Source organism: Oncorhynchus mykiss, chromosome 6, assembly GCF_057628025.1.
Source record: "Oncorhynchus mykiss isolate SJ-2025 chromosome 6, ASM5762802v1, whole genome shotgun sequence".
In the NCBI taxonomy this organism is placed as follows: Eukaryota; Metazoa; Chordata; class Actinopteri; order Salmoniformes; family Salmonidae; genus Oncorhynchus; species Oncorhynchus mykiss.
This window is the reverse complement of record NC_143027.1, coordinates 57,237,526-57,254,007: the sequence shown is the minus strand read 5'-3', so window position 1 is coordinate 57,254,007 and position 16,482 is coordinate 57,237,526. Positions and strand designations below refer to the sequence as shown.

The 16,482-nt window shown below is 45.8% G+C and overlaps 1 protein-coding gene across 35 annotated transcripts in view; it reads left to right on the top strand.

Annotated features, from left to right (window-relative positions):
• Positions 1–16,482, top strand: part of LOC110526199 (diacylglycerol kinase zeta) — a 119,651-nt gene that overhangs the window by 56,016 nt on the left and 47,153 nt on the right. For 12 of the 35 annotated variants that reach the window (XM_090238371.1, XM_090238367.1, XM_090238373.1 and 9 more), the window contains 4 exons: positions 11,596–11,704; positions 11,863–11,958; positions 13,101–13,178; positions 14,137–14,193. In XM_090238371.1, coding sequence (XP_090094497.1) covers positions 11,596–11,704; positions 11,863–11,958; positions 13,101–13,178; positions 14,137–14,193 — 340 coding nt within the window. Of the gene's footprint in view, positions 1–9,689; positions 10,874–11,595; positions 11,705–11,862; positions 11,959–13,100; positions 13,179–13,473; positions 13,537–14,136; positions 14,194–14,380; positions 14,465–16,482 lie in introns of all 35 variants that reach the window. The other 23 variants (XM_090238363.1, XM_090238359.1, XM_090238376.1 and 20 more) reach the window with 7 other exon arrangements.

The window sequence follows — 16,482 nt, the reverse complement described above, 5'->3', positions numbered from 1 at the left end:
AGAACAGTTGTAGAGTAGTGTACACAACATTGGGGAAATGTCTTGGAAAAAAGAGTATTGTAAAAGAGAAATTATTTGCTGATAGGTTACAATCGAATTACAACATTATGGTAATTATGTGGAAAATGTAAGTGACACAATGACTAATTGTGCGTTTGTTTAGGCATGGAGCAAGGTGGGAAAGACCAGTGTTTTAGAACTGCAGCCCACAGTGGTTGTTAAAGAGTAGAGTCTGTGTAATGAACATAGCCATGATGTCATCAAGCATGCAGATGCATAGGACAACATCAATATACAGTACCAGTCAAAGGTTTGGACACACTTACAGTACGCATGGTTTTTCTTTATTTTTACTATTTTCCAAATTGTAGAATAATAGTGAAGACATCAAAACTATGAGATAGCACATATGTCATGTAGTAACCAAAAAAGTGTTAAACAAATCAACATATATTTTACATTTGAGATTCGTAAAAGTAGCCACCCTTTGCCTTGATGACATCTTTGCACACTCTTGGTATTCTCTCAACCAGCTCCATGAGATCAGACCTTCACGGTCGAATTGCTGCAAAGAAACCACTACTAAAGGACACCAATAACTTGCTTGGGCCAAGAAACACGAGCAATGGACATTAGGCCGGTGGAAATCTGTCCTTTGGTCTGATGAATCCAAATTTGAGATTTTTGATTCCAACGGCCGTGTCTTTGTGAGACGCAGAGTAAGTGAACGGATGATCTCTGCATGTGTGGTTCCCACCGTGAAGCATGGAGGAGGAGGTGTGATAGTGTGTGGTATGCTTTGCTGATGACATTATCAGTGATGCATTTAGAATTCAAGGCACACTTAACCAGCATGGCTACCACAGCATTCTGCAATGATACGCCATCCCATCTGGTTTGCGCTTATCAATATCACTTGTTTTTGAACAGGACAATGACCCAAAACCCACCTCCAGCCTGTGTAAGGGCTATTTGACCAAGAAGGAGTCATGGAGTGCTGTGTCAAATAACCTGGCCTCCACAATCACCCGACCTCAACCCAATTGAGATGGTTTGGGATGAGTTGGACCGCAGAGTGAAGGAAAAGCAGCCAACAAGTGCTCAGCACATGTGGAAACTCCTTCAAGACTGTTGGAAAAGCATTTCTCATGAAGCTGGTTGAAAGAATTCAAAGAGTGTGCAAAGCTGTCATCAAGGCGAAGGGTGGCTACTTTGAAGAATCTAAAATTCAAAAGGCACTCGCACATCTGAGCAATCTTTTTTGCAGGTGCATGGTAACAGTTGAACAAGATGAAGGAAAAAGGAAACCGCACACTGCTCTTGATAGTATCACTGATCTTTAATAAGCTTACATACTTTGAAGAATCTAAAATATAACATGTATTTTGATTTGTTTAACACTTTTTTGGTTACTACATGATTCCATATGCTAGTTCATAGTTTTGATGTCTTCACTATTATTCTACAATGTAGAAAATAGTTGTTTTTTAAAAGTAAAACCTTTGAATGAGTAGGTGTGTCAACTTTTGACTGGTACTGTATATATACACACAAATCAGGACATGTACATAGTGAATGCATACACATTGTAAATATGAAAATAGTATACAGTATTTCAGAACGTGACCTACCGCTTACATAACAATATCAGACTGGGAAGAATTTATGTTTGCAATCTCCCCCCATCTGCAAGCATGACCAATGGCGTAACACCTTATTGATATGTAAACTCAACCAACCAATAGGAATGCCTTAACATCAGATAAATACACTGAGTGTACATACCATTTGGGACACCTTCCTAATTGCACCCCTTTTAACCGCCAGAACAGCCTCAATTCGTCAGGGCATGGACTACAAGGTGCCGAAAGCGTTCCACAGGGATGCTGGCCCATGTTGACTCCAAGCTTCCCACAGTTGTGTCAAGTTGGCTGGATGTCCTTTGGGTGGTGGGTCATTCTTGATACACAGGAAACTGTTGAGCGAGGAAAAACATAGCAGCATTGCAGTTCTTGACACACTCAAACTGGTTCGCCTGGCACCTACTACCAAACCCCGTTCAAAGGCACTTAACTATTTTGTCTTGCCCATTCACCCTCTGAATGGCACACGGACACAATCCATGTCTCAATTGTCTCAAGGCTTAAAAACCCTACTCTAACTTGTCTCCTCCCCTTCATCTACACCGATTGAAGTCAAGTTAACAAGTGACATCAATAAGGGATCATAGCTTTCACCTGGATTCACCTGGTCAGTCTATGTCATGGAAAGAGCAGGTGTTCCTAGTGTTTGGTACACCCGGTGTATAGGCATACTGATTGACTATTAAACTAGAGAGAGGGGGATAACAACAACCATCACCGAAACTGCTGTTGTAGTGCAAGCTCCTGCCTTGAGCCATTGATCAGGGTGACCTGTGTTGTCCTGTGCTGAGTGAGAGGGAAAGGATTATGGACCAGACCAGGCTTCTGATCTGATCCTGGACCAAAGGATCTCTGGTCCAGTCTGTCTGCCCATTCTGTCCAGTCTGTGAGAAACCTCAGTTTCCCTCTACTACAGATTAGCAATTGAATTTTCCCTCCATAAATTACTGTAGCCGGTGCTATTCGCCGTGCTAGCTATGTTGACATGGCTGTGGAAATGGTGTGCTCTCTGAGCTCCCATCAGGCTGTGCCAGCCAGCCCTGAAGTGTTGTGCTGAAGCTCAATGAATGGATGTTTATGTTAAAGGGAGGGAGAGAGCGAGGAGACAGACCTATATAGGGATGGAGAGAGGAGACATGTAGTGCACAGAGCTCTATGTTTGTGAAATCAGCCCACAAAATAATCATTTTTTGCATTCTGTGAATTATTCCACTCCATATCTGTTAACAGACCTTCAGGCAACATTTCAGTTCACTGCACATCCATTATATAAGGGTAGCTTAGTTATTTGACACTGTCCTAGAGGACGACCTAGTCTGGGAGAGTTAACACAGTCCAGATTAGGCATTTTCCCCAGAGGCTTTCTAGGACACGTCCAAAGTCTCCCTCTACACAGGGGGATTCATCATCAATACAAGTGCCTTCAGAGGATCTAAGGGAGATGTATCCACAGACGTGCCAAGATGGTGACATTTACTTTTGCTTACAGTGGAAGGGAAAGTATAAATTTGATGAGCTCCATTCTCCTCATATAACATTGGAGTGTTTACCAAACCGAGAGCCGCAGCATTAAGGCTTCATTCTTGACTGCCGCTATTATCACGCACTATGCGATTCTGAAGGACACGAGCTCCGTGGCTATTTATTCATACTGACCTTTTTGTATGTTTTACATGTAAATATTTAATAGGCTAGTTATGGTGATATTTTCCAGTGGTGGTATTTGCTGGCTGTGACCCCACCTCACTTTTCTTTTCCCATGGAGGATCCAACCGAATAACAGCTCAACTCTTTTTTTCTCTGCTGTCGCATACAACTTTTCCTCCGCAGAAAGGAAAGTCAATAATCTACTAATTACTAAGAGTAAGACATTCTGACTCAACGTTGGGCTCACAGCGCAGTGACTTCATTTGCAGGTTGAATAGGTCTTCTTTCTGTCAAACAGTGGCTGAAGGCTGGGCTCGAGGCCTAAGGTCCTTAACTCCGAATGGAAACAAAAACAAGTCCTCCTCTGTTTCTCAGGTCCACTGGTAACCTAATTGCTTTTTACTGACACTCCCTCTCGACTCCATTCTCTCACACCATACTGTCAACATGGCTCAGGCTCACACTGAGCACCGCTCGCATACTGCACCGTACTGCTGCTTCGCAGGGACATTTGAGAGCTACCATGTGAGAGTGACATTTCAAAATTGTGACTGTGTTACTGCAACTTTGGGTAATCCGTTTTGCGACATATTAAAACGTGAGAAAGGAACAAAATATACACCCTCCCCCCCATAAACATTTCAGTGCCTATATGTACTTAGGATACGTACGGTTCACGTTTAGCCTACTTCTATCTGAGGGTACCTTGAATGGATTATTGTACATTTTGTTTGTCAATGATTTGGTGATTAACTCCTGCATTTGCATAACCTTAATGGGACAACTAATCACTTTCAGCTGCTTTGGGTGAAAGGGTAAATCCTAAGGCATGTGAAATGTATCACAGCAGCAGGCTTATCAAAACCCCCTGTTCGAATCACATCACTCTACTCAGGGTCGTAACAAAGCCAAAACATTGACAGTACAACAGTAGATGTGATTACACTCATCCTTGGCCACACAGGTAGTCCCCCTAGATGTATTTTTTAATTTTTAATTTCACCTTTATTTAACCAGGTAGGCAAGTTGAGAACAAGTTCTCATTTACAATTGCGACCTGGCCAAGATAAAGCAAAGCAGTTCAACGCAATACAACAACACAGAGTTACACATGGAATAAAACAAACATACAGTCAATAATACAGTAGGGGAAAATAATTCTATATACGATGTGAGCAAATGAGATGAGATAAGGGAGGTAAAGGCAAAAAAAAAGATGCAGCTTGGTTTGAGGCATGATGCTTTTCTAGAATCCGGTACTGTCGATCTCATTTACATTCGCCCCTGTGGTATTAATGCATTTAACAGACCAGGATGTCCAGATCGATCAGGGGCCGGGGGTAGTGGGTGCACACACTTGGCCTGATGCCCACCCCTAACCCAGGCACATTGACCTGGATGATGGCTCCATGACACCGCCGTCATTGGAGCACGCCTCAGTAATCTAGGGGAACAGGTTGCTGTGGTTACCCAGCTCGGACTGGGTTGATAAGCTGGTGGGCTTAATGCCTCAAACCAGCAGGCATGGGGAGCTTACCCTCCTGTAGGTTGACACTCCAACCCTAGTTGTAACTAACTTGATTCAGCTTCACAACCAGCTAATTATTAGAAAACAGGTGTGCTATATTAGGGCTGGAGTGAAAAACCTACAGGACGGTAGCACTCCAGCACAGGGTTGGATCTAGGAGGGAGAAGTCTTTCTGTCTCTCTCTTCCTCTCCCCACCCGTTCTCTCTCACTGGTGCACACACACTCTCCCCCGCTCTATCTGTGAGGCATAGCAGGAGGTAGTCTCTTTTGACTCTTATCTGTGACGTGTACATGTGGGGCCTGGCGGGATGCAGCGGGCGGGAGGCAGCAGCAGTGAGAGAGCAGCCGGGAGGATATAAACAGAGGGGGTGCTATAAATAGCCCAGTACTCTTCCTGTCCCACATCATATACACTACGTGATCGTCGAACATCTCATTCCAAAATCATGGGCATTAGTATGTAGTTGATCCCCCCCTTTGCTGCTATAACAGCCTCCACTCTTCTGGGAAGGCTTTCCACTAGATGTTGGAACATTGCTGCGGGGACTTGCTTCTGTTCAGCCTCGAGCATTAGTGATGTCGGGCACTGATGTGGGCGATTAGAACTGGCTCGCAGTAGGCATTCCTATTAATCCCAAATGTGTTTGATGGGGTTGAGGTCAGGGCTCTGTGCAGGCCAGTCAAGTTCTTCCACACTAATATCGACAAACCATTTCCTTATGGCCCTCGCTTTGTGCACAGAGGCATTGTCATGCTGAAACAAGGAAAGGGCCTTCCCCAAACTGTTGTCACAAAGTTGGAAGCACATTATCATCTAGAATGTCATTGTATGCTGTAGCATTAAGATTTCCCTTCATTGGAACTAAGGGGCCTAGCCCGAACCACGAAAAACAGCCCCAGACCATTATTCCTCCTCCACCAAACTTTACAGTTGGCACTATGCAGGTAGCATTCTCCTGACATCTACGGTGAAGCGTGATTCATCACTCCAGAGAACACGTTTCCCCAATCCCCAATTTTATGCTATCCAATCGGTATTTACAGTCTTGTCTCATCACTGCAACTCCCGTACGGACTTGGGAGAGGTCGAGAGCCGTGCATCCTCCAAAAACCACCCAACCAGGCCAACACAATGCCCGCTTAACCCGGAAGCCAGCCGCACCGATGTGTTGGAGGAAACACTGTGCACCTGGCAACTGTGTCAGAGTGCACTGCACCCGGCCCGCCACAGGAGTCGCTAGTGCGCGATGGGACAAGGACATGCCTGCCGGCCAAACACTCCCCTAACCCGGACGACGCTGGGCCAATTGTGCGCTGCCTCATGGGTCTCCCGGTCGCGGCCGGCTGCGACAGAGCCTGGACTCGAACCCAGAATCTCTAGTGGCACAGCTAGCACTGCGATGCGGTTCCTTAGACCACTACGCATCTCGGGAGCCTTCCCCAGTTCGACTTGCTAGGTATTAGAGGGAGTTTTGTAACAGCTGATGCTGGGTCAGTCTACGTTTTGTTAATCCCGATCCGTATCAGGCAATGGGAGGGGCCTGTGACTAATTCATCTGTCAGGAATGGAGGCCATAATACAAACAGGAATGTGTGTGTGGGGGAGTGTGTAGACCTGCCTGTGTTTATGTATTTTTGTTACGTGTGTGTGTATGGTATTGTGTAGTTTTTTTTCCGGATGCATTGTATTTCAAATTGATTTGTTTGGGAGTGCATGGACTGACCGTCGTGACAGTGTTGTGCCATAGAAAAACCCAATGCTTTTAAGCAGTTCTAAACGAGGAATGTATTGAGTTAATGCACAGCATGCGCTCACTGTGACGCACGTAAATGATGCTTAATTCACATATTTGAGAGGATGTAGGCCTGGAGAGTCTAACGTTGATGTGTTGAGCTTATATTTTGGGGGGGTAACCAGTCTATTTCCATAACCTTATTATCTATCTGTCAATCGAACAGTCAGTATTTAACTCTTCATAGAGTTAGTATGCAGGAGGGAGGGGGAGGAAATGATCAATCTAGGGAGCTTGTGTTTTCGAGCTTATCTTAGCCATAGAGTTGATACAGTGATACTGACTCAGTTTAATCATAGCCACCTTTAGGGGTTTGCTAAATGGATCTGTTGGCTACCGTACAGTATATTGTGACTACCTAGGGATAATAATAAACATAAGTCACCATTTCTAGATAAAAACTTTCAAAAACTGGACAGGAGTGTGATTACATTTATCATAGATTCTGTAGCCGGTTAAGTCAACAAGTGGCAAAGACCTTGTTTGTGGTTCTGTTTTGAGACTGTCGCATTTTATGATCTATGATTTAAACGCTACTGTACGTGAATGCAGCCACATATGCTTGAGGCCTCGGCCAGATGACTTTTGACCCTGACTCTCAGAATGCTCCAGGGGTGGGTGTGGGGGTGGGAAACCCAGGCTGGGAATACACACTGAAGAGATGGTTCATATTAGAGCCAGAAACCCTCAGCGTCCCTCTTGTGCTGGATTCCCGAAAGGTTTTTCAGTATGTACTTTCATCATATTTGTTTAAAGTGCAGTCAAAAATGTGTTTTCCTATGTTTTGTTTGTACAGTATTTACACACTATGAGGTTGGTTAAATAATGATAATGCCCTTTTAGTGTAAGAGCTGCTTGAAAAGACCGCCTGAGATGTTTTGATGGGATGCAGTTTTGGCCTGCCTGGTGACATACCAGGCAGTATATTAGTTAATAGACCAATCAGAAAGCGAGATCCAAACCTCTCTGTCAACAGCTAGTTTTAAATTTCAGACCACTCCCAGACAGTCCTAGCAGAATTATTGTTTGAGAATTTGCTCTTGCTAAGAAGCTATTTCTTTTTGACATTTTACTTGAAAACAATCACAGTAGGGTCCTTAATTGTGACCCCAGAAATGATTTGAGATAGAAACTGCTGCATTGGACCTTTTGTTAAATAAATGAATCTGACAGCTACAGTACACAGTCAGGTGACATCAAGCTAATAGGCCTCTCAGTCCTGCTCACTTATGATGAACTAAATATATCTGTACAATAGAGAGAGTAAGTAAATAAAAGTCCATGTCTCTCTGCATATACATTGCCTTCGGATAGTATTCAGACCCCTTGATTTAGCCTTATTCTAAAATAAAAAGACTTGAGGCTTTAATCGCTGCCAAAGGTGCTTCAATAAATATCAATTAGCAAACATTTCTTAAAACCTGTTTTTGCGTTGTCATCATGGGGTATTGTGTGTGGATTGATAAAGGAAAAAAACTGTTTAATACATCTTAGAATAAGGCTGTAACCTAACCATGTGGAAAAGGTCAACGGGTCTGGATAGGCGCTGTATGTGTAAAAACCCTCCTATGAGTAACCAATAATGTGCCTTTATATACTGCCGCTGTAAGACCTGTGGATGAATCCCTGCGGTTTAAGAAAATGTTTGAATCATCTGAGACTGACGTTGATCAATTTCTCACTAGGTGTTCTCTCATGGTCTCTCTTCATGCTGCATGACAGATGGGATTAATGATGCTTGTGTGGCGGAAACCATCTCTGCTCTGCGTGGTACTTTTATCCCCTGCCTCGGTCGTGCTTCTCTCCCCTCCACATCCCACCTCACCCCACCCGCACCACCCTCTTGCCATTTTTATTATTACCTTTTTTTTTTTTTTGGAATGTCTAATGAATAGAATAAGAGATGAGAAGGATCAAAGGCTCCTTTTTTCTCCTCCACAACCAGCCTTCATCACAAGAGAGATAGAGCGAAGCGAGAATATCCGTGACATGTATAATATTTAAAAGGGAAAATGGGCCTTTCCGTCCACTATACTTCATCCTCAACACTTCATTGACAGGGGGCCTAGGATCTCTCTGTCATAAATACTATCACCTATCTTCTTCGTTTGTTGTTAGCATTAGCTGCCTGGCACAGGATGTGAGAAGACACCCTGTCTCCGATGTTGGAGCTCGTCTTCAGCTTGAATCAAAGCGTTGACAGGCTAATGCCGCTGAGCACCTCCACTGCTTATACACATGTCACTTCCTGTGAAGAGTATCTGTATCAGTCTGTATGTAATCAAAGGAGGAGGCTCTGGGTGATTTATGATGGTCTGAGATCAGTAATACAACAGCTTGGCATCCTGTGGATGTTGCCTGAGCCTTGCCCCACGTCTCTACATCGCAACTGTGTAGACAATGGTTTGTGAATTCACAATTCAGATTGTGATATCGAAGTAAAGATGATCAGAACAATGACTTCCTTTTATGAAGTTGATATCCACCCTTCCCTTTCATTGTTGGCAGAGGGAAATGTTTTGTATGGAGTTGAGGTTCATGGATAATGACACATTCTTTGGTTCTGTCAAGTGGCGTATCTGATGAGGAGATTAAACAGAATATTAAAGGCAGTTGCTAAATATATCCTCTGGCTTTGTGCCGTAGGGGCGTCACAATGGCTGTCGTGTGATAGGTGACCTGGACTCGGCTCTACTTTCACCAGACAGAACACTACCAAGGTATAGCGTTACAGGTGGTGAGTTATTGAACCGGGGCGGCTGGTCACGTTGCTTGTACTGGAGAACGGAACTGTTATCGCTCTAGATGCGTTGTCGAATGTCCCTTTGTAAGCAGATTCGGTTACTGACGGTATCACTAGTCAGCCAATTGACGTTGCTCTTTGAGCGTCTAGGCGCAGATTAGTCTCGTGTGCTTTACCTTCTCTGGCAGCAGTATACGAGTTCAGACATTTCACTTTCAACTTTTCCACACAGGGGTGAAAAGAACAGTACTGTATCCCTATTGATAACAGTTGGATAGTGGATTGTGTACAGTTTTGAAGGTTTTGCTTACAGACTGATTTTTCGTACCAACAGCCACTGCAGAGGGACAGTGAAAAGGGGACCCAGAAGCTGTGGGTTGTCATGGACACCTTTTTCCGCCGGCACTTTAGACTGAAAGGGGCTGGGCAATCCCGACACAGACGGCCTGGCGTGGCAGTGCCCACAAGCAAGGCTCGCCGGCGCTCCAGTGTAGGACTGCCCTCTGCTGGCCTGGTCCAACGTAGACGCTCTAGTGTGGGACTGCCATTCACAGGTCCTGTCGGACACAGAAGATCCAGTGTAGGCCTGTCGCCGACGGCTCAAGCCCAACGAAGACACTCCAGTGTTAACCTGACGGCAGGCCATGTGGGCCGTAGATTCTCCAGTGTGGGCTTGGCCTGCGCTGCTCACCAACAACGCAGGCACTCCAGCGAGGTGCAGGGGGGGCACTGTTGTTATGGAGGCGGGAAGCTAGCGAGGACCAGATACTACACCAGGCGTCGTTCTAGCACCACCGTGGCCTGTGTCAACCCCCGCTTCTCTGTCCGCCGCCGACAAGCCGGCAAGCTCCGAACCATCGACACCCACCTGCTGGGGCCCTCCATGCTGCTGGCCAGCCTGGTCCAGATGAGTGAGGAGCAGCAGAAGGGGGCACCAGAGGCGCAGGGCGGTGAGGGGGCGTCAGGAGAGGACACTGAGAGCTGCCCCTCCTCGTGCTGCTCCGAGTCAGAGGGGGACAGCTGCAGTCAGAGAGAGTGTAGCACCAGGTCAGAGGGAAGCGGGAGTGAACGAGAGGGGACAGCGGCATCATCATCATCATCATCATATCCAGAGGGAGAGAGGACGTGGGAGGACTGGAATCAGGCTCATAGTATGGCAGCCTTAACGATGGAGAGCATCCAGCCCCGGCCCCTGAGCCGCGCCCTGCGCTGCCTGCGCCGTAACTCCTCCCAGCTGCTGCCGGCAGAGGCGGTGCACCGTAGCAGGGCGGTCTACGGTGTGCACGGGCGTTATCGACACTCCAGCCAGTTACGGAGGCCTTCCACCAACAGCGCCTGGCCAGGCAGGCTAGTCCACCCGCCCAGCCGCAGGAGCTCTATAGTGGCCTGCCACTCCTCCCGTTCCCTGTATAGGAACTGTTCTGCCTGCTGGAAACCCAGAGGCCGCAGGGAGTCCCTCAGCCCCCTGCAGGGCATCTACTATGACCCCCGCCTGGAGACTTGGAGTGGGTTTGTCTCGTATGTAGACCCCCTTACCTTCACCTGGGTTACAGGCAGTGTGTGTGTGTGTGTGTGTGTGTGTAGGAGAGGGGGGCATCTATGGCAGAATACACACAGAAAATGTCTGTATACACAGCGCATGTTTAAGACCACACTATTTGTTTTATCCGAACAATAAAAGGTGGAAATGCATGCCAAAGTCACTGGCCATTCCTGCCTGTCCAGCACTTCCTGGTCTAAAGTGTTGATGTCAGTTAAGCAAGTGGTTGTGTCTAAACCTGCTGCAGTATGTAACTGCAAACTGGAAAATCTTTCATATTTTACACTTAACTCTGCTGATCTTTTGTGTTGCTGACATGTAAGCTAGGATTTTTGTTGAGTGACTCCTACAGCACCTTTCATGCAGGGTCTCAGTCACACAAACCTGTCAAATACCCACCTAGACCTCATCTGTACCTGACTGCACATCAGCTCAACAGGGTGTTGTCCTACCGAAGGGAAGGACAAGCAACCACTTCAAAAGCTGTATATTGCATGACGTCAGATGTACCATTTCATTATTCATCATGTGTGCTAAACCTCTCTCTTTGATCAGGGCCTACCTTTTTTTCATCAGTGAAGAGTGGGTTTACCATTAGGCACTTGAGTTTACTGGTGTTGTGATGCCGTATCACACTGGGAGTGTCATCTCAATGATGTTATGGCAATCCTTCAAAGGTGTTGTGTCTGTGTCTTTTCAGGAAGGCCATCGCTAAATCGGGTCTACAGCACCTGTCTGCCCAGCCCAGTGCCTCAGCCCTGGCCAAGTTTGACACAGACAGGGAGATCCGGAGCAGCTGTGACTGGACTGTAAGTGCAGCCTCTGGCCCAGCTTATAGATCTTTTTTTGTTACCTCATCATTTATTTATCCAGAGATACTGTTTGGTAGTGGATTCTATGAGCTGAGATTCCTATTTGTCAGGGTAAAAAAAAGGGTGTATTTTATAGACTCTGCCTTTTCCTCCAGGAGAACGCCCTGTATGGGGAGCACATCTGGTTTGAGACCAATGTCTCTGGGGACTTCTGTTACGTCGGAGAGCAGCACTGCTTCGCCAAGACACTGGTGAGTGGGTTTGTGTGCAGCTACCCCTGGCCCAGCCTGACATTGCAAAGCCACAGATGCTGTGAGAGGAAGTGGGGAAGGGAGGAATGAACTCATTAGAGGAGAAGTATTTGTAGTGAAACCCTAAAACTCCTTGTCACACTGTTTTTCGTCCGTCAGTGGATGATACTGTCCAGATTTATTCCACCCGGTAACATACTGTACACTTCCAGAGAATGCCGATTGTATAGCTCAATAGCTCTCTGCAACTGTAAACATTACAGTATGAGATGGTGCCATGTTATGAACACAAACACGGTCTCTTCCTTGTTTTGGAAAACTGATGGGATAATAAAAAGTGGCCAACTAGGAAGAGAACCTGTAAAACGAGCCCAATCCTTTTGGTTTCCTTCCAGATGATGCAGAAGTATGTTTTGATTGCATTATTTGTATGATATTTAGTTATGATAGCCACAGTGTGTGACACCCATAATGAATGTTGTGCAATGCTGTATACCAGGGGTGTCAAACTCATGACAAAGTGTCTGCTGGTTTTTGGTTAGACACTCGACCGTAGACTCTCGGCCCTCTGTGGAATGAGTTTGACACCCCTTGTGTAGAGGCTCCCTCTGGTGTCCACATAACCCTAACACACTTCACCGAAGAAGTGGTGCTGCCATCTTGAGGGTGTTGCACCCATAGAGGTAGATAGAGTGCCCTTCTTTGCATCTGTGCCATATGTCTTCTGTGACAACATCGGCAGCTCCATTGAGAGCTTTCTTAATTTTAAAGTAGTCAAAGGTGGATACTGCCACCTGGAGTGTGTTGTCTGAACAGGTATAAAACCAATATTTGTAATTTACTGCCACCTGCAGTTAAGGAATGTTTGCTCAGGTGTATAATGCATTTGGCTGATCCCTCCTGAGGACTTTGATGGAATTATGGGATTCTTCCATAACCCATAGGAAGTTCCACCAAGTGGACTACTTTAAAATGGGGAAAGTCTTCAATGGCACTGCCTATGCTAAAACAGGCTTTGAGGCATTAGAGCGGTCTATCTAAGTTTATGGTTGTGCCCTGAATTATCGAGTTAAATAAAGCCATTTCATTATGAGAAGGGTCATTAAATAATACTCTCTCACTCTCATCTCTTGTCACCACAGCAAAAATCTGTAGCCCGGAAAAAGTGTGCAGCCTGCAAGATAGTGGTTCACACAATCTGCATAGAGCAGCTAGAAAAGGTAAGTTTCAAGCCATTTTCCCAACAAATGCTTCACAAACTTTTCTTCCAGCAAACTGTGCTTTCACCTGGTAGCAGATAGATGGTTAATACATGATGTATCACCAAAGTTGTGGAAATGAGTTAACAGCATGAATACCAAAACCAAATGAGTTGCAAATGTTGAATCCCGGAAATACCGTAATATCAGCATTTTCAGATGTTGTCTGTCAAGGAGACAAAATGTTTCCATCACATCAGGCAAGATGAGATTGAAATGGTAGCCTGCCAACCTAACCCATCCTGCTCCTCTCCAGTTATTCGACACCAAGGCTATTCCAAATGAAGCCAGCCTGCTTATCGAAGACCCCAACTTTAGAGTGAGACACTCTGACCTCTCTCAGGCTGCTATGGGATATAACTAGCGCTAGATCATACTCCTTCTCTGACCCTATCTCACTACGCTACCTGACCCATTGACCTAACCCTCCAATGCTGCACTCTGATTGGGCCATTCTCTGGATAATCAAAGTTTCTTTCCAAAATCGGGCTACTTTGATTGGTAGTCGAATAGATTGGGTCGCTCTTTCCTAGAAATGTTTAGTTGCCGAGTTGATTTCAATCTCCGTTTTCCAAAATGTCTTTAACTTGTTCCCACAACTCTTCTGATCTGAGAGTTTGTTTATATCTATCGTTTATACTTTCTGATGCTGTTACGGTGGAGGTGAAGGTGAAGAGCTGATTGTGTCACTGACATAGTAACACATATTGCATCACAGGTTTCCCTTTTCAGTAAGTACTGTACTTCTAGGTGAACAAGAACTTCAGCATGTTCAGTTTAACCTGAAACCTCTCCTGTTGGCCGTTTTGGATTACTGACTCAGCATTTTATTTTGGTGCAGGGGGTTTTCTAACATTTTGAAACGACGACAAACCAAATAAATCAATGTTTTAAACCATTTGTTTTCTCCACGCCATAGATAAACTTTAGGTGTAAACCGTCATTCAGGGAATCGGGGTCGAGGAATATACGAGAGGTAAGTGCCAAAAAACTGTCATTTACATCTGATCATGATACTCATACTCATACTTTATTTTCACGACTTTTTCATCCTCCTTTGTCTTGTCATTCTATGTGTCTGTCTATCTCTGTAACCCCTCCCTCTCCTCCTGCCCCTGCTTCCCTTTTGCCCTTCGACCTTCTCTCTTGACCTTTGACCTTAGCCAGTCCTCCAAAGACAAGGCGCTCTAAAGTGCCACAGGCGGATGGCTAACTGCATGGCCACCCCTTTCCTGAGCCAGTCCCAGGTACCATCCCATCCTAACTCCCCAGATCACCCCAATCCAAAGCCACAGTTATGGGGGCAGTAGGAGAGTAATGCCTGACTAGTTTAATGAGTATAAAGACTGGGTAACCCCTAAGGCCTATGGTTCTCCAGAGCTATCTTTGGGTGTCCTGGTTAAAATTCCCTCATCAAACATTTGCATTTAGACATTGTTGTCATTTTAGCAGACGCTCTTATCCAGAGCGACTTACAATTGGTGCATTCACCTTAAGATAGCTATATATTTTTTCATCTTTATTTAACCAGGTAGGCCAGTTGAGAACACAAGTTCTCATTTACAACTGCGACCTGGCCAAGATAAAGCAAAGCAGAGCGACAAAAAAACAACAACACAGAGTTACACGTGGGATAAACAAAAGTATAGTGAATAACCCAATAGAAAAATCTATATACAGTGTGTGCAAATGGAGTAAGGAGGTAAGGCAATAAATAAGCCATAGTAGCGAAGTAAGAGACAATGACATATCACAATCGTATCAAGTACATTTTCCCTCAACAAAGTATTTATCTGCCGTCCGTGCTGGTGGGACAATACGTTTTTTTTGTGTTTTTTGGGGGGAGGAGGGGGTGTCTGAGGCGCCGTGAGAGTTATTTAAGATACTCTTCAAAGGGGTATGGTTTCAGACATTTTCTAAAGATGGGCAGGGACTACGCTGTTCTGACTTTAGGGGGAAGTTTGTTCCACCTTTGTTCCACCCGTAGTGGTGGGAGGGCCAAGAGACCAGAGGTGGCAGAACAGAGTGCTCGGGTTGGGATGTCGGCTTTAAACATAGTCTGAAGATAAAGAGGTGCAGTTCCCCTTGCTGCTCCGTAGGCAGGTACCAGGGTCTTGGAGTTGCGAGCTTCGACTGGAAGCCATTAGTGTGTGAGGAGGAGCAGGATGACATGTGAGGACTTAGAAAGGTTGTACACCAAGCGGGCTGCAGCATTCTGGATCATTTGCAGGGGTTGGATGGCAAAGCGGGGAGAGTTGCAGTAGTCTAGACGGGAGATGACAAGTGCTTCGATTAGGGCCGTTACAGATGTTGTAGAGCATAAACCTGCAGGAGCGAGTCACTGCTTTGATGTTTGCAAAGAACGATAAGGTGTTGTCCAGGGTCACGCCAAGGTTCTCTGCACTCTGGGAAGGGGACACCATGGAGTTCTTAACCGTGATGGAGAGGTCTTGAAATGGACAGGCCTTCCCCGGGAGGAAGAGACGTTTTTGTCGAGGTTGAGCTTGAGGTGGTGGGCTAACATCCAAGCTGAGATGTCTGACAAGCACGCAGAGATGCTTCTCACCACCTTGGTGTCAGCTTGTAGGAAGGAGAAGAGAAGTTGAGTGTCATCCACATAGCTATGATAGGAGAGACCATGTGAGGATATGATGGAGCCGAGTGACTTTGTGTGAAGAGAAAAGAAGAGTGGGCCTAGAACGGAGCCCTGGGGGACACCAGTAGTGAGATCACGTGGTGCAAACACTGATCCTCTTCACGCCACTTGGTAGCAGTGACCTGCCAGGTAGGATGCAATCCAGGAGTATGCAGCGCCTGAGACACCCAACCCTGAGAGGATGGAGAGGAGGATCTGATGGTTCACAGTGTTGAAAGCAATGGATAGATATAGGAGGATGAGAACAGAGAGGAGAGAGTCAGCTTTGGCTGAGCGGAGAGCATCTGTGACACAGAGGAAAGCAGTCTCAGTTGAGTGAGCCGCCTTGAAACCTGACTGCTTAGGGTCAAGAAAATTGTTCTGAGAGAGTTGGTCAGAGACAGCACACTCATGTGTTTTGGAAAGAAAAAAAAGAAACGATACCGGTCTGTTGTTTTTGACATCAGGGGTCGAATGTTGGTTTCTTGAGGAGGGGAGCGACTCTGGCCATCTTGAAGTCAGAGGGGACTCAGCCAGTGGTCAGGGATGAGTTAATGAGGAAAGTGAGAAATGGGAGAATGTCTCCAAAAATGGTCTGGAGGATGGGGATGTTGTCAGGCGTCCGGACTT